Source organism: Leopardus geoffroyi, chromosome B1, assembly GCF_018350155.1.
Source record: "Leopardus geoffroyi isolate Oge1 chromosome B1, O.geoffroyi_Oge1_pat1.0, whole genome shotgun sequence".
Lineage (NCBI taxonomy): Eukaryota > Metazoa > Chordata > Mammalia > Carnivora > Felidae > Leopardus > Leopardus geoffroyi.
Window position 1 is genome coordinate 24,776,705 of NC_059327.1, and position 24,354 is coordinate 24,801,058.

General features: G+C 36.7%; 1 protein-coding gene across 8 annotated transcripts in view; it reads left to right on the top strand.

The window, feature by feature from the left end:
* The window catches only part of DLC1 (DLC1 Rho GTPase activating protein), a 483,787-nt gene that overhangs the window by 147,175 nt on the left and 312,258 nt on the right, over positions 1 to 24,354 (top strand). For 6 of the 8 annotated variants that reach the window (XM_045455325.1, XM_045455318.1, XM_045455332.1 and 3 more), the window contains one exon: positions 16,699 to 16,848. The exons of the other annotated variants lie outside the window; for them this stretch is intronic. In XM_045455325.1, coding sequence (XP_045311281.1) covers positions 16,699 to 16,848 — 150 coding nt within the window. The remainder of the gene's footprint in view (positions 1 to 16,698; positions 16,849 to 24,354) is intronic. 8 annotated transcript variants of the gene reach the window in all.

Sequence of the window (24,354 nt, forward strand, 5' to 3'; positions counted from 1 at the left end):
GCTTTCTTTCTGTAGAAACTGGCTCTTATAGATTGCTAATATTGTCTAGATATTCATGACAGACTGGGACTTAGTAGGCAACTGTTAATTAATCTAAAAATACTTTTGAGTTCCACGACATTCATTCTCTGCTAGGTATACCTCAGTGGTTCCAGCGAAGCCAGAGGCCCCATCTCCTCTCATGCAGACTTTCAGAATGGCTGGGGAGACTAACGTGCATGAAATGCTTAATAACGTAAGGGACCTACTCCTGACTACTTACTCCTTTTAAATGAGTAATTTCAAAAAGAGATTAATGAAAGAAATATCCATACTGAAAGAAAATTACATGCATGTTGGAATTGTCATTGATTTGTGTCCATCCTGTTCAGCTTTATTGAGGAATAATTGACAAATCTATCTGTGTATATCTAAAGTGTACGACACAGTGATGTGATATCATCTACACTGTGGAATGATTACCAGGATCAAGATGTCCACATCGGCACCTCACATGGCTAACTTTGTGTGTTTGCAGCCTAGGGAGGGAATGCTTAAGATCTACTCTAGGCAACGTTCAAGTATTCAATACTGTATCCATAACTATAGTCACTGTGCTCTACATTAGATTCTTCTGAACTTATTTTTCTTATAACCTAAAGTTTTTACCCTTTGACCTACATTTCCCCATTTTCCCTGCCCCACAGCCCCTAGCAACCACCATTCTATTCTGTAAAATATACAAGTCTAAAAAATCTTTAAATTTTTTCTAATGTTTATTTATTTTTGAGATAGAGCATGAGCGGGGGAGGGACAGAGAGAGAGGGAGACTCAGAATCCGAAGCAGGCTCCAGGCTCTGAGCTGTCAGTACAGAGCCTGACGCGGGGCTCGAACCCACAGAGGGTGAGATAATGACCTGAGCCGAAGTCGGACGCCCAACTGACTAGCCATTCAGATGCCCCCAAGATCTTTAAAAATCAAGAAAATCAGGTCTTTTTTTTTTTCTTTTTAAGATTTTACATGTAATGATACCATGCAGTATTAGTCTTCCTCTGCCTGGCTTTTTTCACCTAGCATAATGTCCTCCAGCTTTATCCATGTTGTCACAAATAGCAAAATTTCCCTCTTTTTTATGGCTGATTCATATTCCTTTAGGAGTGGTCAATTCTTTAGGGGTGGTCCATTTATCCTTTAATGGATATTTTTTAAATGGACATTTTTTTTCAAATCTGAACTGTTGTGAATATTGCTGCTGTAAACATGGGGGTACAGGTACCTGTGGGATGCTGATTTCATTTTCCTCGGATATATTCCTAAAAGTGGGATTTTTGCTGGATCATATCTGTTTTTAATTTTTTAAGGAGCTACCATATGGTTTTTGGTAGTGGCTGCACCAATTTACATTCCCACCGACAGTGCACACAGGTTTCCATTTTCTCAACATTCTCTCCAACGCTTGTCCTCTCTTGTCTTTTCTAGACTGGCCATTCTAACAAGTGTGAGATGGTATCTCATTGTGGTTTTGATTTGCATTTCCCTGATGATTAGTGATGTTGAGCACCTTTTCATATGCCTCTTGGCTATTTGTATGTCTTCTTGGAACAGTGTCTTTCCAGGTCCTTTGGCATATTTTAATCATATTATTTGCTTTTAGTTACTGAGTGTTATGAGTTCTTTATATGTTTTAGATATTAAACCCTTATCAATTTATGGTTTACCAATAATTTCTCCCATTCTGTAGGTGTCCCTTCATAATAAATTGCCTAATAATATCATAAAAACTCTGACGCATGTTTACTTAAAACACTATTTGAGTTAAGTACTTATCAAGAGTATCAACAATTTTATTAAACCCTGTCAAGTTAGTTGCATGGCACTAGCTGCCATTTGACTTCAAAAACAAAATGTTGTCAAATAAGGATATTTTTCCATGGAGCGCCTGGCTGTGGCTCAGTCAGTCAAGCGTCCGACTTCAGCGCAGGTCATGATCTTTCTGTTTGTTGAGTTCGAGCCCCGTGTCAGTCTCTGTGCTTCCAGCTCAGAGCCTGGAGCCTACTTCAGATTCCATGTCTCCCCCTCTCTCTGCCCCTTCCCCACTTGCACTGTCTCTCTCCTCTCAAAAATAAATAATAAACATTAAAAAAAAAGAGTATTCTTCTTAGTTCATTGCAAGTGTGTAGCGAATCCCCTAAATCTTAAAATCACAAATATAGAATCATCTAGATTGTATTTAATGTGCTCACTTACTGGACCTCTGTAAATCGTAGCTTCTCTGTGTGGAATATAATTATATCACTTCTCACAAAATGTCAGCTTGGCTGTATGGTAGAGAGCCGAGGTCATAAAGGTACTCTTTTCTGTCTTTGGGCTAAAGGAAACGATGTATCCATTCAGGAACTTGTCTAATCTCTAGGATGAGAATTGTAACTCTCATGAGTAAGGAGGAAGACCAGGGTATATACATCAAATTGTTCCAGCCAGGACTCAACATACTGAAAGTGATGGTCACAGAGATGACCACCAGATCTCAACAAATCTGGCTGTGGAGAGTGGCACTCAGGGAGGTGGAACCTCTGGACAAGATAAATCATCTCTTCATGTGTGAAAATTTAGTAACCTTACAATTTAGTAATCTTACTTATTCAGTGAACATCTTTCTGTGTCGATAATGAGGATTTTCTGTTGTTTTTTTAATGTTTATTTATTATTGAGAGACAGAGAGACACAGAGCGTGAGCAGGGAAGGGGCAGAGAGAGGGGGAGACACAGAATCCGAAGGAGGCTCCAGGCTCTGAGCTGTCGGCACAGAGCCCGATGTGGGGCTCGAATTCACAAACCGCAAGATCATGACCCAAGCCGAAGTCGGACGCTCAACTGACTGAGCCACCCGGGTGCCCCGATAATGAGGATTTTCAATCACTATGTTAAAGGCTTCACAGTATGACAATGTATGGATATACCAAAACTCTTTTAAAATCATTCATGATAACAAAAAAGGTAGTAAAAATAATATTAACAAAGTGTGTTACACAGTTCACGAACAACATTTTTTTTTTCTGGGCATTTTCATGTTTGTGATGTTTTCCACCTTTTTTAAATTTGTAGTTTGTCATGCTTTATATTCTCATTTTCAATGAATATTTACTTTTTTACCTGAAAAAAAATAATAACCTATGATTCACAATCACATATTCCCTGTAGGAATTTCAAACAATGTGGAAAAACATATAGGTCTCCTTTGCACCCTGCCAGTTTTACCCGCACTCCCCCCTGGTAGGTATCTTTCCAGATATTTGTGTATCTATGTATATATGCATACAGAAATACAGAATTTGCTTCAGGTGTGTGTTTTTGTGTGTGTGCATATGCATATATGTGTGCTCGTTTGGTACCTAAAAGATTCCCTGCTATAGAATATTGTCCTTCGCCTTTCTTTCTCCACTTAACAAGTCTTCTTGGAGTGCTTTCCCTAGGAGCAGTCGGGCCCTGAGTGCAGTTTTGCAGGTTGTTTCCTGCACAAGGACACCAGACTAAAGTGAGAAGTGACGGGCACCTGTGTTTTACTCGTCAAGCAGTGAACCCTGGCACAGGGCTGTGTCCCTCCAAAGGGCCACAATATCTAACTTGCATTGAAGAACTGACTAGATTATTCATGGCTATGTCAGTGCATATGAATCTACCTCATGTTTGGAACTACTGGGTAATAATCTAAGGAACAATGGTGCTATAATTTATTAAGTTAAACAGTTTTCTACTGATGTCCACACAGGTTATTTCCAGTACTTTGACCATAAGAAAAAAATGTTTCAGTGAATAGTATTGGGCATACTAATTTTTGCATGTATACAAGTAATTCTTTAGGATACACAACTAAAATTAGAATGCCAAGTTGAAGGACATGTCCTATTTTAATTTTAAAAGATACTGCCAAACTGCCTTCCAAAAAAGACAGAAATTAACATTTCCAAAGACATTGTCAATCTTTTTTTAAGCATTTTAAAAAAATGTTTATTTATTTTGAGAGAGAGAGAGTGAGCAGGGGAGGTACAGAGAGAGGGAGGAGAGAGAATCCCAAGCAGCCTCCACTCTGTAAGTGCAGACCCATGAACTGTGATATCATGACCTGAGCCGAAACCAAGAGTTAAATGCTTAACTGACTGAGCCACCCAGCTGTCCCAAGACCTTGTCGATCTTGAGTGTGGTCAAGATGATTTTTTCTTTTTGGACAATCTAATGAAAATAATTTCCATTTTTTAATTTAATTTGCATTGTTTTGATTACCAATGAAGTTTAGAGTTTTAAATAGTAATTCTTATATAATAGCTTTTTAATGCTTTTGCCATTTTTATTTGATTTTTTAATAATTTCTTAATTCTTCATTATATATGCTGCAAATCTTTTCTTTCAGTCTGTCAGTTGCCCTTTAAATTTTATCAGTCTTCATTTGTGGATTTTAATTTTTTTTTTTAATTTTAATCCCACTATGGTTAATATATGGTGTTGTATTAGTTTTGGAGGTATAATATAGTGATTCAAAAATTCTCTACACTAATGGTATGTGTACTCTTAATACCCTTCACCTATTTAACCCATCCTGTTACCCACCTCCCCTCTGGCAGCCATCAGTTTGTTCTCTACACTTAAGAGTCTGGGGTTTTGTGTGTTTGTTTCTTTTTTCTTCATTTGTTTTATTTTTTCAAAATTTCATTTGTAGATTTTTATACAGTGTCATAGAATGTTTGAATTTTTTGTTTTGTTTTTAAGAATTTTACAATTAATATTCCTTTGGTCTTATAAGAGACTTTTAAAATCGGTGTATCATGAGCATCTGTGAGTAAAATATGATGTCAGATATTTACCTAAAACATTGTTTTTTAAAACATAGGGAGGGATACATAAAATGAACAAATATTGACAAATTTTAAGCTTGCAGATATATTAGACATCAGAGTTGATTATAATATTTTTCTGTATTTTCATATATGTTTAAAGATATCCAGGGAAGCCAGGTGGCTCAGTTGGTTAAGAGTCAGACTCTTGATTTTGGCTGGCGCAGTTCATGCTCTCACAGTCTTGAGATGGAGACCTGAGTGGGGCTTGCGCTGGGCATAGGTCCTGCTTTAGATTCCCCCTCTCTCCCCTTCTGCCCCTTCCTCCCCTGCTCACAAGTGCACTCACGCACGTGCCCCCTTTCTCAGTAAATAAATCTTTCTCAGTAAATAAATAAACAAAAGCTATTGGTACTAACAAAGTTTTTTGTTTGTTTTCTTTGGGATTTCTTTTCATTCTTTTTGTTTAAAAAAATTTTTTTTTTACATTTTATTTATTTTTAAGAGAGAGAGAGAGAGAGACAGAGCACACGTCGGGGAGAGGCAGAGAGAGAGGGAGACACAGAATCTGAAGCAGGCTCCAGGCTCTGAGCTGTCAGCACAGAGCCCAACGCAGGGCTCGAACTCACAAACCATGAGATCATGTGACCTGAGCCAAAGTCAGAATCTCAACTGAATGAGCCACCCAGGGACCCCAGTTCTTTTTGTTTTTTTAAAAACCAGCTTTTCAAGTTTCATTTTAAAAAAATCCCATGGGAGTTTTGGGTCAGACTACTTGGGTTAAAAATTTAATTGAAAGACAATTAACATTTCATTCATTCATTCATTCATTCATTCACTCAACAAACATTTATTGTATGATGATTATGTGCTGGCGACCATTCTAGATTCTTGGGTTGTTATCAAACAAAACAGGCAATGATAACTAGATTCTAGAAGGGAAACAGACAATATACATAACAAATTTGCTTTAAAATGTATTAGAAGGAATTTTCCTATCCAGAGCAATTATGTGTCTCTCCATTTGTTTAGTCTTCTTTTAAATCCTTTGGTGACACTTTAAATTTTCTTCATGAAAATCTTCATTATTTCTTGTTCAGTTTCTTCTAGATATTTTAGTCTTTGTTGTCACTGTGATTTGTTTTTTTCTGTTCCATTTTTTAAATGGACAAGAATGTTCCTGTGTTTTTCCTTCTTGAACTGAATTCTTTTATTTGTTTTAACTGATTGTCAGGTTATTCTCTGGGATTTTTAAGGTACAAATTCTCTTCCTTTGTACTATAATCAACTCTGGGTTTTTTGTTGTTGTTGTTGTTGCTGTTTGTTGTTTCGTTTCTTCGGCCAGAACCTTAATCAAAGCATTGAATAAAATGAGTGATAATGAGTATTCTTACTTTTTCTTAGTATTATAGAAGTGTTTCTAATATTCCACCCCTGGACTTAAAACTTAGTCTAATTGCCTGATACTCTTAATCAAGTTAAGAATATTGCCTTTTAAATCCTTGCTATCTGAGAGAGTTTTGTTGTTTTTCTGTTTATTAAACCACTAACAAGTGATTTAAAATAGGTTTTGAGGGGCACCTGTGTGGCTCAGTCAGTTAAGCATCCGACTTTGACTCAGGTCCTGATCTCACGGTTCGTGGGTTCGAGCCCCATGTTGGGCTCTGTGCTAACAGCTGGGAGCCTGGAGCCTGCTTTGGATCCTGTGCCTCCCTCTTGCTCTGCTCCTCCACTACTCACGCTCTGTCTCTCTCTCTCTCTCAAAAATAAACATTAAATTTAAAAAAAAATGGGTTTTGAATGTTATAAATACCTTTTTTGACATTTGTTGTATTTTTTATTCTATCAATATAAAGGTCTAATGGATTTCTTATTGTGGGAGCACTGTAGATAAAAATCTATTCCGATTATGCTATTTTTGGGGGGGTCAGAAACCATGGACTAGCTTTCTCTGTAATCTATTACAATTATAATTTATTTTAATGTTCCTTAACCCTGGCTATGCTTTGAATATATCTGTTGAATTCTTTAAAATCGCACTAGGTTGGCCCAACCCTACGTCTTCGAAATTCGGTGGATGGTGCCTTAGATGTGGAAGTTTTCAAAGCTCTACAAGTATACTTATAATCAGCCACTGCAGAGAACGATTACTCTAACATGTGGTTCAGAGGTTCTTAAAGTCTAGCCCTCCATACAGCAGCAACAGTGTTATTCAGGAACTTGTAAAAAAAAAAAAAATGCAGATGCTAAGAGACTCTTAAAAACTGAGAACGAACTGAGGGTTGATGGGGGGTGGGAGGGAGGGGAGGGTGGGTGATGGGTATTGAGGAGGGCACCTTTTGGGATGAGCACTGGGTGTTGTATGGAAACCAATTTGACAATAAATTTCAAAAAAAAAAAAAAAAAAAAAAAAACGCAGATGCTCCGTCCCATCAAGGACCTACTGAATCAGTCTGTGTTTTGACAAGTTCTTCAGATGGTTCTGATGCACAGTCATATTTGAGAACCACTGATAAACTGTTGACAAATAAAAAGACAGAAAGAGAGACAGAAGGAAGGAAAGAAAGAACAAAGGAAAAAAGGAAGGAAAAGAAAAAGAAAGGGGAGGGAGGGAAGGAGAAGGAAAGGAGCAAATGATCAGTAAGATGATTTAGCTTCTAAATTTGTAGATTAATAACAATAAGAAGATGCCACTCATATGTTACTAAGCTAGTTTTTTAATCTATATGTATTCTTCCCAGGTCTTTCAGATCATTTGTATTAGGTCACCTGTAGAGTAAAACAAAGGATTTACAGGACTTAGGTTAATGGAAGAATTGGAAATTCAGTGTCTCTTGATTTCATCTTTGCTTCTTGTTTCCCAAGTAACCATTGACACTATCAGTTTGTAGCTTGGGAAAGTCTTAAATTTGCTAAAGTAACTTATCAGAAAAAAATGAGAGGATGGAGCTAGATAAGTAGTTCCCATAATTTTTCACTGTAAAGGCTCTTCATTAGTGTCAAAAAAAAGCCGCATCCACACTGCACGTGCGAGTTGTGAAAACATATACAGTGGTAAAAAAATTCAATCTGATTTACTCATTTCTAGAAAATTTCATACAAAATATTAACAATTGAAGTGAATTTGCAGTTCTAAAAAGATCTGCCTCATGCGCTTTTCAGACTTTATTTTGTTGCTGAAGAAAAATCAAAATGAGAAGTCTTAGATTTGCCTAGGATTATAACACTAAATAGAACACTGAGAAAAGGAAATTCCTATTCTTTGAAATTGTATAACTAAACTTAGAAGGCAATTACTGTTCATTCATTCAAGGAAACAACCTTGTATAGAAACCTCTCCATTGGAGTCACATGATACTTGAAACCAAAGATTTCCTCTGATGTACCCAGTCAGGGGAGAAGTATGTTAAGCCTAAGAAACATTATTACATGGGTCCAAATACAGTTGCCAGATAAAATTTAGGATCCCCAGTTCCATTTGAATTTCAGATAAACAACATAAAATGTCTTAGTATAAGTATATCCCGTGCAATATTTGGGATATACTTATACAAAAAAAATTATTTATCTGAAATTCAAATGTAATTGGGTATCCTATATTTTTATTTGCTACATATAGTAATCCTTGTTGCAATGAGAGAGAGAGAGAGAGAGAACATGACATATTTGAGAAACTAAAAGAAGTTCAGGACTTCTGAGCATTTTCTAAAATATAGTACAGTGGTTTATGTAAGATTATATCATAGTATGGTTGATTTTGATAATTGTATAGTTTAATATACTTTATAAAAATAAAATTATTACTTACATATTATATAGCATTCATATATTTAAATTTTTATCTAGCTGTAAAAAAGTGAATCCAATTAAAGAAAAATATTAAGAATAATGTAGCAGTAGTCCTCAAAATGCCTGACATTGGGGAACACTGGGAATTATCAGAAAGAATGTGAGAGGTAAAACTAGAAAATTTAACAGAAGCCAGGTTCAATACAAGACTTTTTTCTAAATTAAGTCATATAAATTTTTATGGAAGAGGAAGAAATTTTTACTTTTGTCTTTCTTTGTTATCCACACCTAAAAAAGACCATCATAATATTCCTGAAAACAGTTGATGGAATTTTAATGTAAATAGATGTTTTTCTCACGTTTTCACATCAGGAAAAGTCCTGCCTCCTTTAACATCTGAGCCCAAGGACAGAGCTACTGAGAATTGTAAAACAAACAAAACAAAACAAAAAAGCCAAAGTAACAAAAACTGCATAGATTTGCAGATATCAGGTAGGAATGATGATACAGAATAAATAACCCACAAAGGTTGACTTTGTGTCTATAAAATGTGTTAAGTGACCATGAAAGTCAGTCTCCAATTTTACCACTTAAAGTAAACACTGGTTCCAGAATGCCTACCAAATTATTTAAGTAGAAATCATATCCCACTCCCCAAAATGGACCTTTAAACCTAGTGGAGGAAGTCATCCTCAGATTTCCCTGGAATAGAGAGGAATTTCTGCCCACACAATTCTGTCCCTGACTCACATCTGCCACTTCTGAGCACTCCTTAGGACCAGCTGCAGAGATATCCTTTGAGTCTATGCAGGAGACTCTGTAAGCAATTTACAGAAGTCCCACTTTAAAAATGCTCTATTTGAAACCTCACTGGAATTTAAAAATCAAGCTAAGGAGGAACCAGTTTTCTTCACCATGCTTTGTAAATGGAAGGAGATAACATAGGAAGTGAAGGTAAACACTAAAAAGCCACAATTTACATACCAGTTCAAAGATTCCTTGTAGTAACTTTGAATGAGGGTATTAGATCACCCTCTATCATCTGATACTAAAATGATATTGGCACATGTTACTATTAAGATAACATGCAAAGATTTTGTGGTTGAACAGACTGTATCTGGCAAATCGGAGATAATTACTGGTTTGTTTTATTACCTAATCCACATAAATTTCATCTTGAAATGCACCAGTATAAAAATTAAGGTTGACTTGTTTAACTTGCCTAGAAATTCTAACATAGGATAGTTATATTATCTTTAGCCCCTGAGTAGCTATTCAGATAAAAATCTTCACTGCTTCTGAAGAAAAAAAAAAAAAAAAGAATAACTTTCTGGTTCTTTAAGCAGGATATTATTTTAAGAAAGGAAAGTCTAGAGTGAGGAATTTATTTTCAGATGAAATGTATAACACTAATATGAGATTTCATACTAATCCAGCTGGCCTCAGATCAAATAATTCAGAATGAAGTCGGGCCAAGTCTTTTGCTAAAAGGTCCCTTTCTATTACGGGTGAACAAGGAGTATTACCAGCCCAGAATGCCAGTAAGATGCGTATGGAATCAAAGACAGTGTAGGGGCCAGAACCTTGGATTATGAATCAGGAAGTCTTAGTTCTATTCCTGGCCTCGCCTTTAATTTATTATGGCTGTCTATGTGATGCCACAACTCATTGACAAGCAGAACATTCAGGCAGTGCTATATTTGCTGAGCCAAATGTCTACTATTTGGAAGCATTCAGGTGGTTTACTGCATTTTTTTGGTTTTCTTCCAAATGCTCGGCATTAGGAAAACAGTGCCCCTGCGTCTCTAGGGGAGGCATCCTTTTCTCTGTACTTCACAATCTGTAGAGTGTCTGGTAATCTTCACCTCCTCCCCACTCCATGTGTGTGTGCTGTGACCTGTGTTGCTCAATAAAGAGCATCTGGGAAAGAGGAAGCTTGGAATTACCTTCCCCAGATAGAAGGAAAGAAGGTAGTGGAGTCTCCTGTTCAAAGAATTCCTTTTCAGAGACCTGGAGAGAATGACCCCCTAAAAACCCTGTGTATCTCCCCCAGATCCCATTGTGACCCAAACGACTTCACTGTTCAGGGGCTAAATAGCTCTTGGGAGTAAATAAGGAACATCTTTAAGATTTTCCAATGAAAACCATGTGGTTGGCCATATTAGGCTTTTGACAACAAATCGAATTGAATAGAAGTTTCTCTCCAAATTTGCCTAAGCATCCACTGAGGTGTTTCTGAAAGAAATACAACTGGAAATTTCTTCCACAACTGTGATATATATTATCTGTACCTTGACAACAGCTGGTTACAGTCTCTCGACAACAGGATGTTTCTGTTCTTAGTGCTACACAGGCAGATACTGGGAAAAGGAGACATATATCACACCATTGACTCAAGGTCAGCTCACAGGCAACTAAATAGTTTTTCCTCATTAAAAAAGCAAATCATGCAATCCTATTAAGAATAGCCTATTCATGTTCTAAACAGGCACTTAATTCTTAGGCTGTGTTAGAGAGGGTATATAGAACATGGGGAAATACTTGCCTACTCTGCTCTGGTCTGAGAACGTGTAGAGTAATATATTTAATTCTCGGCACTGACTATTAATTGGGTCGATGACAGAATTATGTCATATTCAGAGAAGGGTAAATAGAACTAATGAGGATTTGAAAACATGTCGTATGAGAAATCATTAAGGGGACTGAGTATGATTCACCTAGAAAAGGAAGAAAATGGGCACAACGTAGTTCTTCAAATATTTGAAAGGCTCTTTCATGGAATAGACACTACTTTATGCTGTCTAGTTTTGGAGGGAGAAACTGGGAAGTTAAAGGAAGGCAGAATTCTCAACCTTATAACTGTACAAGTATGAAATAGGTAGCTTCCTAGGGAACAGTGCGTAGGACACAGGAGATGGCCAATAAACATCGTGAAGACTGTTAAAAACGTACAAGGACTTGTTTAGATGCAAAAGTTTCTTGCATTTAATTGTGGTTATCGCTACTCTTCCAAAACATAGTTTCTGTATATTAGAAGGAATGAAAAACAGGTTGCAGTAGTTAAGGAGAGAATAAATGATGCCTAATAGGCATTGAATTAGAAATTGCATCCATGAAAGGGAAGCAAAATGGAGTATTGGAAAAAGACCAAGGCAAGGAGTAGGGAGAGATGGGCTCTACTATATTCAGTTTGTAAATGGAAAAGTGATCTGGATTTAAAACTCTACAGCTGCAAAGTCAGAACACCGTGGAACCAATAGCCATGATCCTAGAGCTCTAGATTTCTGAAGTCTTAATTTTGGAGAAAGTACCCAAGTACATAATGAGTTACTCAAGTATGTTTTGACTTATTTTTTAATTATTTTTTAAAATATTTATTTATGAGAGAGAGGAAACAGAGTATGAGTGGGGGAGGGACAGAGAGAGAGGAAGACACAGAATCTGAAGCAGGCTCTTGGCTCTGAGCTGTTAGCACAGAGCCCAATGTGGGCCTCAAACTCATGAACCACGAGATCATGACTGAGCAGAAGTCAGACACTCAACTGACTGAATCACCCAGGCACCCCTGTTTGACCTATTTAAGTGAAAATACACATATGAAGATATGTTAATTATAATGAATTTTAAGGGATTTTACAAACATAACTAATGGATAGTGCAAAGAAGGCAGATACGTGAGCTGCTTCTAGGAAAAAAGAAGTCTCTAGAAGAACACTAAATTTCAGTCAACAATTTATACTGAACTCTACCTGGGCAACAAGAGCAAAAGTTAAGGAAAATAAATGCATTAAATGAATAAAATACATTATTTCAATATGTTATTATGTTGACTAAGCCATAATTACAACTGTCGATTTAACTAGCAATGCTTCTATTTGAATCAAATTCTGAGCATGTCTCTCCATCCTACTGATCCCCACTCCTACTATGTGTTGGCACAAATATGCACCAGCTCGCATAAGCTCACAAGAGCAAACTGGTGGCATCTCTTCCTGTTCTGAGTTCAATAACGTCTAGTGGGTAGCTTGAAACCAGCTATGACAATATTTACATCACAGAAAAAATGGCACATGCTACACATGAGGACTTTTGTTTCATTTGGTATCTAGTTTCTAAACATTTACTAACATACCACTCCCTACTTCCAAGAAACAGCTTCCTCAGACAGTGTCTTCTTTTTCACTTCGATCTCAAAATATCTATGGCCGTGTTATAAAAGCATATCATTTTTTTTAATTCCAGTGTAGTTAACACACAGTGTTATATTAGTTTCAGGTGTACCATATAGGGATTCAACAATGCCATATATTATTCAGAGCTCATCAAGATAGATGTACTCTTAAATTTGTTATTTCCTTATAATTACCATAATGTGGGTCCAATTCAGAATTCAGGGGGAAAAAAAAAGAACTAGGACTAGGACTAGAAAATAATCCTAGGTTAATTTGAACTATTTAGTATGTATTAGCCATTTGACTTTGCTGGGGGTAAAGTAGCGTGAGGTTCCAAAAATGTTTGATTGTCAGTATGTGGTGAGGATCCTAAAAGTAAAATACGCAGGAAATCACTCATGTGCTTACATCCTGCCAGTGGCCCCACTGCAAGGAATAAATTTGACCTTTACAGTGACCTTCATGACAAAATATATTTTGGCTCCTGTTCATATTCACCTGCACATTTTTCTAGTATTCATTCCTTTCACTCTCACTTCCCTTCCTGGTGTCCCCACCTTTTATCTGATCCTCTTATTCATCCAGCTCATTCCAGTCTAGCATCCAAGATGTGTGCAGTACTATTTTCCCAGTTCTCCTCCTTCCTTCTTCCTCTTCTTCTTTCCCTTCCCTTCCCTTCCCTTCCCTTCCCTTCCCTTCCCTTCCCTTCCCTTCCCTTCCCTTCCCCTTTTTTCTTTGCCTTTCATTTTTCTTCCTTTCTTTCTGTCTTCCTTTCTCTCTCTCTCTTTCTCTGTCCCTTTCTCTCTCACTTGCTGTCTCTCTCCATCTCCATCTTCATCTCTGTATCTCTCTTCTACCCCATTCTTTTTCTCCCCATCATGATTTAGCTCTGTTTTCCAACCACAGAAGACTATTTTCCAACCACTCTATACAAAGTGGGACACCCCCTTCAGTGACTGTGTAGATTCTTACCCAATTTATTTGCTTCTTACACTTGTTCCTGTATGAAACCATCCTACTTATGAATTTGTTAACTTTTGTTGTGTCTTCTCATGGTTGACTATAATATTCAAGAAAGCAGGAATTTTTAAATCTCTTATCCACTTGTGACTATTTTGTCCCCTTTAATGGTGCTTGGCCCAGAACAGCTACGACTGCAGGAAAGAAGGAAGGAAAGACGGGAGGGGAGAGAATTTAGCATCCTGGCCTTGATTTGAAGGGGTTAAGGTACTGAAATGTTGAGAACTTCATTAATAGGCAGCTTTACTTATTAAAGAAGGTCCTCTTCGTGGACTATGGAGACAGCATGAAATAAAAGCTTCACTGAAGAAGTCAACCTAGCCAAAACCTGCAAATACGCAGCTCTATTTTCAGGCATGAGCTATTTGCTGGAGTTTAGCCATGGACATATGAAAGGTTAGAACTGTTAAATATTAATATCTGGGGCTTTAAAAACAAAGGCAATAAAATTCATCCAAAGCATCTGATTTGTAGTCCACTCTATTTTGTGAGGTTTTATGGATGTATAACACAGGATACTGGTCTGTGTACTTGACACTTGATGCTGAATGTAATAGATAGTGAATAAGGAAGCATCCTGGAAGGAAGGCGAAATCAATAGGCTTATTTCTCTAAAGGAATATTGTAGACCAAGGCCATTTGGTTTTATTCCTTTTGGCAGAGCATTTGAAATAATTTGATGCTCAGCCTATGGAAGCACAATCTCAGCATCGAGTTAATTCAAAGACAAATTGTTTCTGAGACCACTGCTGGTAGGTCCAGGACAACCCAGGACATACTGCTTTATCCAACATTAACTTAGTAGCTGGAAAAATATCAAGATATACTTTCTAAGGCTTTGGGAGCTGCTATTTCACTGGCTCCTGTTGATTTCATTACTATTATTCCTGAAAACATATTGCATGTGCAATGTATAACTTGTCTCATTTGCCAGATAGAAAAACATAATTTTTGTGCTTGAGGATGTTATAACTGGGAAATTTAAATCACACAGAAAAAAACATATGTGGATGTAGAGATGCAAAGAACATTATCTTGCCAAACACAACTTTGGTTTTAAAAAGAAGGAAATTATACAAGCAAATACATTGGAGAAGTAATTAAGAGGACTTTGAGTCTTCTTTCAGTCAGGTTTTCCATGTTTTGGGTATTTAGAAGAGAATTAAATTTAGAATAATCTCCAATATTTCCAGAACTTCATTTTAAGGTAGAAGCAGGATTCTACTGTAATGCTCTTTTGACTATAACAAAGTTCTGTGGCAGTGAAGGATATGATATATAGTAAGGTTCAAGTCTGTTTGCAAATATCCTGGATACTCTCAAGCATAAAACATAAAACTTTATGATAAGAGCCTGTAATTGTGTCAGAGTCTCATTACATGTTTTAGACAGCAGGGACAATGAAAGGAAATGTAAGTAATAATCACAGCATAGTATTCTGAAGTAAGTAATACAACTCAAAAAAAATTCTTATTCTCAAACTGGATGTCTTTATGGAAATAGGACTAGCTCTTTCAACTTGATGTTAGTCTGTTAAACCAAACACAGGTTCAGCTTACCCAAATAATTTACAAATGTTACCCTAATTAATGATTCTTTGAACACTTTAATAGGCCAACTGTTTGACATCTGGGAAATAATGCTCTAGCTATTGGGGGTACAGAGACTTGTATAGAATTTGATTAATCCATGAAATTTACCCTAGTTAATTCCTGTTCTTTGGGGTTCCCTCCTAATGAAGGCTAGAGAATTTAGGGGATTAAAAATGCCAAAACAAAATAAAATGTCTGATTCACTTCCAATACCATCACCTGCTCCCTTGTACCCACATCCCTCAGGCTTCTGTTGTGATATATTTTCCCTTTGAGGTCCCCACTCGTGTTCCTTTCAAAGCTGATTTCACTGAGGTAAATATCAAAGACAAATGAGAAGATAGCAACATGAGTTACACATGATAGTTTTCTTCCAAAGGGCTAGCCCTGAGTCTATTACATGTCTCAATAGATTTTGCTTCTAAAGAACCTTACTGTGCTTTCCATGGCCTTTTTTTCCCAACCCAATGCCCTATCCAACCTTGATACCTTGCACAGCCCGCAGGGAATCTGGAAAATTCCTAATACTAATTGACATGATTTGAATATGCAAGAATAGTAAACAGTCATGTGAAAATGACTCTCTATGGTCAATGAGAAGGTTTAGTTATTCCTGTAGGCAACAGTATTTCCATAAATATATCTCAATATTATAAAGAATTCAGGATAAGTAACCATGGTCATTTACAAAAATATATACAGTTATGGGGGCTTTTTTTAATGTGAAAAAAAAAGAAGCTTGAAAAGAAATATTGACAGTGATATAGCTTGAAGCAGCAGTAGGTAAATGGCCCCTTGCAAAAACAAAACAAAACACAGCAAAACAAACAAAGCAACTTGCCCACTGTACAAACTGAATCCTGCCGCCTTTGATTATTTTCCAATTTTTTTTCCTATACTCAGAAATATTCTTCCAAAAATATTGTATGGATCCTTAAATGCCTAACCACCAACAGTTATTAGTATGTCATAATTGATTTATACCATGAAAAAAGTAACATCTAATTTTTCCCAAGAATAGTCCACAGAAAAGTAGTAAATATGTATCAGTACTCACTGATGTTATACTTCTTTTTCATTTCACTTTTTGCCAGAAGATGTATATTTAAAATTCAAGTAAAATGCTTCTTTGGCAGTAGGTCAGCATCTTCCCAATGAAGAGCCCATTGATGATACAGAATAGAACTTCCTTTCCCCCTTGAGTAGAAGGCTGCCTATTATTCAGTGTCCTTTTTGTCACATTGAAGAACAGGGAACTTTTTATTCTTTCCAAGAAATGCCCTTTCAGATTTAGTAACAACATGTTCTGTTCCTCAGGAAATAAGAGAAGATCGAGATAGGGCGCGGCTAGACTCCATGGTGCTGCTAATTATGAAACTGGACCAACTTGATCAGGACATTGAGAATGCCCTCAGCACCAGCTCCTCTCCGTCCGGCACACCAACAAACCTGCGGCGGCACGTTCCTGTGAGCTTTCCTCTTTTTCACGTCTTTTCCCATGAGAATGTTACCTCTTTATTTCATACAGTGCCTCTTGCAAATGAAACACCTCTGATGGTAGCACCACCTACCTAAATGTGGCCCTGATACTGTTCCACAAAGATCGCTCAAATAATTCTGGGCTTCGTGCAATATCATTTAAAAGAGAAGTGTGCTTAAAAAGGAAACGGTTATTATGAGCTAGACAAGAAAGAGAGTCACCTGGGGAAATTATGTTTCGTAGAGATCAAATCATCTTTATTGTAGTTGTTTCTCTCATTACCAGTCTTCTCTGGCATCCTATGAGCACCATTAGCAATGCTATGTCTGTCTCGTTTAATATTTTTTTCTAATATTTCACAAATTTACATTGCACGTAGGAGATGCTTAAATATTTGCTGCATGCACACATGCATGCATGGATGTTTGGGTAGATGCGTGAGTGGATGAATGGATGCTGGACTAACCCGGCATACTACAAGAAATACTTTATATGAGATTAACTTGAAAACACTCTAAAATTCACTCCATGAAATACAGCGAATAGGACAGAGGTGAGAGTTTCATTCTACACTGCATTAATTTCTGATAAGACAGACACTCCTCTGAGATTCTGACATTCAAAATAAAATTTGAAAGGCAGATTCCAGGACTGAATATGCACTTTACATATTTACTCTATATTAAATGGCTTAGTTTGTACAGATCTAGCAAATGTGATGGTAGATTTGCTTATAATTAAGCCATAAATCCCTTTTCAATTAATCTGTTACTTTTGCTATGCAATAATCAATACATTAAGTCAAGAGATTATATATTTACCTAAGATCAAAAGGGTGTAAAATTCTATACATAAATTGGAACAGCTACCAAAATAGAACTATTCTGCATCAAATTCTCTAATTAGTATAGCTCTATCATTGATTCTGAAGTGATTCAAGACTTAACTCTGACGATGGGGCAGAATATTTCAAAGTAAATGAACAAATTAAAATGATAACTAACCTTGGTATATGCTAGGTATGATTTTAAATGATTTATGCATATTAGCACATTCATTCCTCACATTTTTCAAATGAGTGAAAGACAGAGAAGTTAGTAATTATATGCGTCAAAGCTGGAGTACGTACCCAGCAAATCTTCATCTCAAGCCATGCCATTTAACCGCTACACCACACTGCGTTCTGTAGCTGACCATATTGGGAATCCTATAGCTTAAGCAAATGATAGATGATAGACTGACGTAGAGAGGGAGAGGAAGGAATGAAGGAATGAAGGAAGGGGAAGGAAGGAGAGAGGGAAATAAATTAGATACTTCAACTTAAAGCCAGTAGAATGAAATTTTCGTTTTTGTCTGTGATCTTCTGGATAATCATTTCTTACCCTTTAGTATTCATCTCAAATTTTCTTTACAGTGAAATATTGCCCTAAGCTTCTTCTGTCTTTCCAGAAAGAATCAATTACCCCTTCTCTGGTGCTGCTATAGTGTCTTGCACATACTTTAGTAGGACAGGATCCCAATGGAAAAACTAATATCAAAGTAACCTGAAGACCAACAAGAAGGGGTGTTTTAATCTTTTTTACATATGAAAAGTGTGTAGAATCTTTACACTCATTTCTATTATTTTTAAAAACAGAAATAACCCAGGGTGCCTGGGTGACTCAGTCAGTTAAGCCTCTGATGTCAGCTCAGGTCATGATCTCATGGTTCATGAGTTTGAGCCCCGCATCGGGATCCATGCTGGCGGTGTGAAACCTGCTAGGGATTCTCTCTCCCTCCTTCTCCCTCTGTCTCCCTTTGCCCCTCCCCCAGTTTCCTCTCTCTTTCTTAAAATAAATTTGAAAAATAAAAATAGAAATAACCATATTTTTCAACAAGAGGCATTTCTTAGTACTTCTTTGCCATAGAATACATTTTCTCTTTAGAAGTTGTCTGATGGGAATTGTTAATATCTACCTGTCTTTTTTAATTTCTCCCCTATACTCTCCATCTATACTGAACTTTCCTCAATCCCCATGTATTTAGGGGAAAAAAACCAACCAATCTCCGTATTATTGTCTCCATCTCAGAAAGAAAGGCAGCTCTTATCTGGTAGACATGTATCTTTGTTCAGTGGTAAAGGCAAAACAGAAACAGGGACAAATTCAGGTGATAATTTTAGGATTTGCCTACATCTACATCTTCAGCCTCCATTTAAAGTATAAACCAGATTTTATATTGCATGCGCTGTCTCCTGGAATACAACCACCATTGCTGAGGATGGTTGATTCTATAAATTGAGATCCATTTCTACGTTTTCAGCTCAATAAATACTTTGAATAGGCAAATTAATACAATAGAAACCTTAGGAACTTTGGGATTTATAGACCTGCATTCAAATACCAGCTCCACAACTGAATATCTAAGAATATAAGAAAACTACGTGATTTCTCAACTTTAGGTTCATGTAAAAAAAAAAAAGGCAATATTATTTTCTATCTAGTGGCTAGTTGGAAGGAGTATATGAGAGAACATATATTAAGATGTATTGCACAGATCTGGCACAGAGCACGTATTTATACTGTGTTATTCTCTTTCCTTCTCCCATGTACTCACACCAGGCACTGGGCTAAAGATGAATAAGACATAGCCTGAAGCCCTCAGAGACAAAAACATCTTTTTGGTCTTTATATTTTTCTAGGTCATCCCTTGTTCTTTATTTCTGTTCCTTGGTATTTAAAGCTAATTTTAAAAGTTTCTCATCATCAAAATTTTTCCACAGGCACTTTCCATTTCTTTTGATAATTGCACCAGGGAATAAGGGGATTATAACAGCATGATTATGACCTTGATCATCCAGCAAGTATCACTGTCCCAGATTCAGAGGAGAGCCTCCCTCTTTCACACCCTTGCACTCCACTGTGTATTTACAGTTTAAGAGGAAAGACAAGACTACAATCAAACCATGACCTCAGTTTGAGATTACTTATGAGAAAATACTAGAGTGAGTTTTCTACCTATGATAAAGGGCGTAAAAAATAATAGACTGGAGTCTTTAAGAATGGATTGAAGATGAAAAATCACTACAATAAGAATACAAATAAAGACTTAAGGTTGCCTTGATAATAGAGACTTGAAAATTGACTATATCTTGGTGGTTCACCGCAGCCCAGGATCTGGTTTTCTCCTCTAGAGTCCAAAAACTTGATTTTGTCCAAGTACTCACTGTGTGCCAGTCTCTTAGAGCTGATAAATGATAGGCCATCTCATGGGATCAGTGTGAGTGGGGGATGGAGAAGGCAGTAGTGTTTACTGACAATTAATCTTTATATATGCTCATTCTTCTGTATTATAACCCTTCCCAAGAGGCATATCGTTCACTCACAATTGTTTACCATTTCCAGAACCAGAACTTCTTGTCTGATAGTCAAGGAATTTTTTTCCCCAGTAACAAGGTATTCTGAATATTAAGTTGCTAATTGTGTTCAAGTTAATGCGTAAACAAGGAACTATTGATAATATCTTGGAGTATTTCTTCTATGCCACAGAGAAGCTTAAAAAACATATAAGTCAGGGTCACTTCACATACCTTTAGCTGAACCTCCAACATGGTTCTATAGCATTTTTTTGGTCTTCCTGGTCCTTTTCCCATAATCCAAGGCAGCTATTCAAAAATTTTACTATGCTCCCCAAACCCTGACCTACCCTTACACCTTTCTCTTAGCAAACATCCTCGTGTTCCTCTTGGCAGAGAAAATGGACCATTGACAGGAACTTTGCAGCCTCACAACTGTAAATATCCGTAGGTACTCCTTTTCTTCTCTCTTTTCCTCCCATGTCCTCCCTTGTGAGCCAAGATTTATTCTCCTTTTCATCTAGTATATATTCCTTGATTTAATTCTTGTCCACTGCTCTACCATTTCTCTGCAACTCATCTCATGTCTGAAAAATCCAGTAGTAATCTCTCAGTCTTTAGCTGTAGCATTTGAAACAATTGAGTATCCTCTCCTCCCTGGATTTCACAGCTCCCGTGGCTTCTGGCTCCTCTCTTTCCTTTTCTTCTATACCCCAGCAGTTACTTTTCATATATTTCAGTGGCTCCTCTCCCTGTATTTGCCCCTTAAATCTTATCTCCAGATTTTAGGCTCAGTTCTTTCTATGTCTGACAGAATATTCTCCCTGGAAGTTACCATGGCTTCCATGACTTCCTTCATAGTGAGGGTCACCAGTGAGTCCCTTTTTGCTGGCTCCAGATCTGTATATCCAATGGATCACTAGCTACTCACTTCTTTATACCACAATTGTACTGTGTATACACCTCTACTATAGCACATCAGACTGTATTCCCACAATGGGAACTATTCCAAGATTTTTATATTCCCGTTGTCTGGCACAGTTGAAGCATGGAGTAACAGTGATGAATGGAGCCTAGTAGGAAGATGATGTGGAAGATGAATTACACAAAGCAGAGTCACAGCACAATTATTAGGTGGCCGTAGTAATGCTAATTCAGGGCTTGAAGCCACTTAGTTTGGGTATGGTAGCAGTGGAAAAAGAAAAGAAGGAATGCACGTGAGAGATTCTGAGAGCCGCTGTGTCATATCTCATAGTGAATAGAGAGGAAACAAAATAATAAGGATTTGTGCTAAACTACGTATTTGTGACCCTCCTTAAATCACTTCTGTAGTTGTATTTTAAGCGACCCCAGCAGAACGTTGCAGTAGCTACTTAAAGGGGTTGAACTCTGGGGTCTGACAAATGTGAGTTTTAATGTCAGCCCTGGTGCATAGTGTGAATTTGCTCAAATTACTTCCCTTAAGACTTAACTACATCATCTGTCAAGTAGGGCTAGTGAATGTTGAAGCAGGTAATGGCTGTACAGTACTGTCTTTAGAAGGTAAAAACACAATAAATGATAGATTTGTAAAATATTTTTCAGTTTACCTCAGAACTGTTGTGTTGTTAGAAAGGCAAGAGGTTACCCTGTTAATCACCTAATCAAATTATAAACAGGAAGGCAAAAGGAGTTCTGCCAACTATAAAGGTCAAACATAAATGGCTTATAAATTACCTGTTACTTATGCCTATGCACTTGATGTTTATAAGTTTCCTGCTATTTATGACTGTCAATTTGATGTTGATTCAGTTTGAAATTTTAGTGTATCATATTTCTCTTCTGGTAAAATATTTGTATTTTTCATGCAAAACAAACAAACAAACAAACAAACAGTCTTTAATTTGAAATCACTCAGGGCATGAGAAATTTGGTTAGAGGTGGGTGTTTTTACACACACACACACACACACACAGGCGCACACACACACACATACACACACACATATTTAAAGTATTACCTTGCAGTTTCCTTATTGTTGTGTATGTCTTTTTTTCATTTTTTCACATCTCATTTTTTAAAATTTATTTATTTTTACATTTACCTCCTAGTTAGTTAGCATATAGCGCAACAATGATTTCAGGAGTAGATTCCTCAATGCCCCTTATCCATTTAACCCATCCCCCCTCCCACAACCCCTCCAGCAACCCTCTGTTTGTTCTCTGTATTTAAGAGTCTCTTACGTTTTGTCCCCCTCCTTGTTTTTATATTGTTTTTGCTTCCCTTCCCTTATGTTCATCTGTTTTGTGTCTTAAATTCCTCATACGAGTGAAGTCATATGACATTTGTCTTTCTCTAATTTCGCTCAGCATAATACCCTCTAGTTGTGTATGTCTTTTATACTGTTTCTCTTTTTTCTCTTATCTCTTTTTCAGCCTTATTGAAATATAAGTGACATACAACACTGTGTAAGTTTAAGGTGTACAATATTATGATTCAGTATACATATATATTGCAAAATGATGGCTACAAGATTAATGAACACACCCATAGCTTCACATATTTACTTTGCGTATGGGTGTATGTGTGCTGAGAACATTTAAAATTTACTCTTGGCAACTTTCAAGTATGTAATACAGTATTCTTAACTATAGTCACCATGCTTTATATTAGATCCCATAACTTATTCACCTTATAACTGAAAGTTTGTGTCTTCTTTTTTTTAGATTTTTTCATGTTTATTAATTTTTAAGAGAGAGAGAGAGACAGAGCATGAGCAGGGGAGGGGCAGAGAGATTGGGAAACAGAATCTGAAGTAGGCCCCAGGCTCCAGGCTGTCAGCACAGAGCTGGACGCGGGGCTTGAACCCTGCAACCATGAGATCACAACCTGAACCAAAGTTGACGCTCAAGTGACTAAGCCACTCAGGTGCCCTGAAAGTTTATCACCACTTAATCACTAATCATGACTGCCTCGTTTCCTCCACCCCCAGCCCAGGTCAACCACCATTCTACTCTGTTTGTAGGCATTTGCATTGTTTTAGATTCTGTAAAAGTAAGAGCATACCATATTTGCTTTTCTCTGTCTGACTTATTTCACTTAGCATAATACCCTCAGAGGCCATCTATGTTATCACAAATGATAGGATTCCCCGCTTTTCTCTCTCTCTTTTTCTCTCTCAATATACATATACGTATATATACATACACACACACACACATACACATACATACACACACATATATGCATATATACATAAATTACATATATATATATATATATATATATATACATACATATACACATATGCCACATTTTATTTATCCATTTATCTGTCAAAGTACACTTAGGTTGTTTCCATGTCTTTCCCATTGTGAATAATGCAGCAGTGAACATTGGAGTACAGGTATCTTTTAAAGACGCTGATTTCAGTTCCTTCAGATATATACCCAGAAGGGGGATTGCTGGATAATATGGTGGTTCTGTTTTTAATTTTTTGAGAAAACTTTATGGACTTATTTCTGGTCCCTGTTCTGTTCCATTGATCTATGTGTCTGTTTTGTGCTAGTGCCATGCTGTTTTGATCACTACACTTTTATTCTTCTTTTTCAAGATTGCTGTGGATCTTTGGGGTCTTTTGTAGTTCCGTGTGAATTTTAAGACTATTTTTTTCTGTTCCTGTAAAAAATGCTGTTGAAATTTTCATTGGAATTACATTGAATCTGTACATCATTTTAGGTAGTATGAACATTTTTGCAATGTATTAATTTTTCTGATCCACATGCACAGGATGGCTCTTCATTTACTTGTGTATTCTTTAGTCACTTTCATCAGTGTCTTTTAGTTTTCACAGTAGAGATATTTCACCTTATTAGTTAAATATGTTACTAAACATTTTATTATGTCTGTGCTATTATAGATGGCATTGTTTTTATTTCTCTTTCAAATAGTTTGTTGTTATTGTATAGAAATGCAATTAATTTTTATATGCTGATACTGATTTTGTATTTTCATTTGTATCCTGTAACTTAACGGATTATTTTTAACTCTTACAGTTTTTTGGTGGGTTGTTAGGGTTTTCTGTATATAGTATACAATATCATGTCATCTGAAACAGAGATAGTTTTGCTTCCAATTAGGATGACATACATTTATTTATTTATTTATTTATTTATTTATT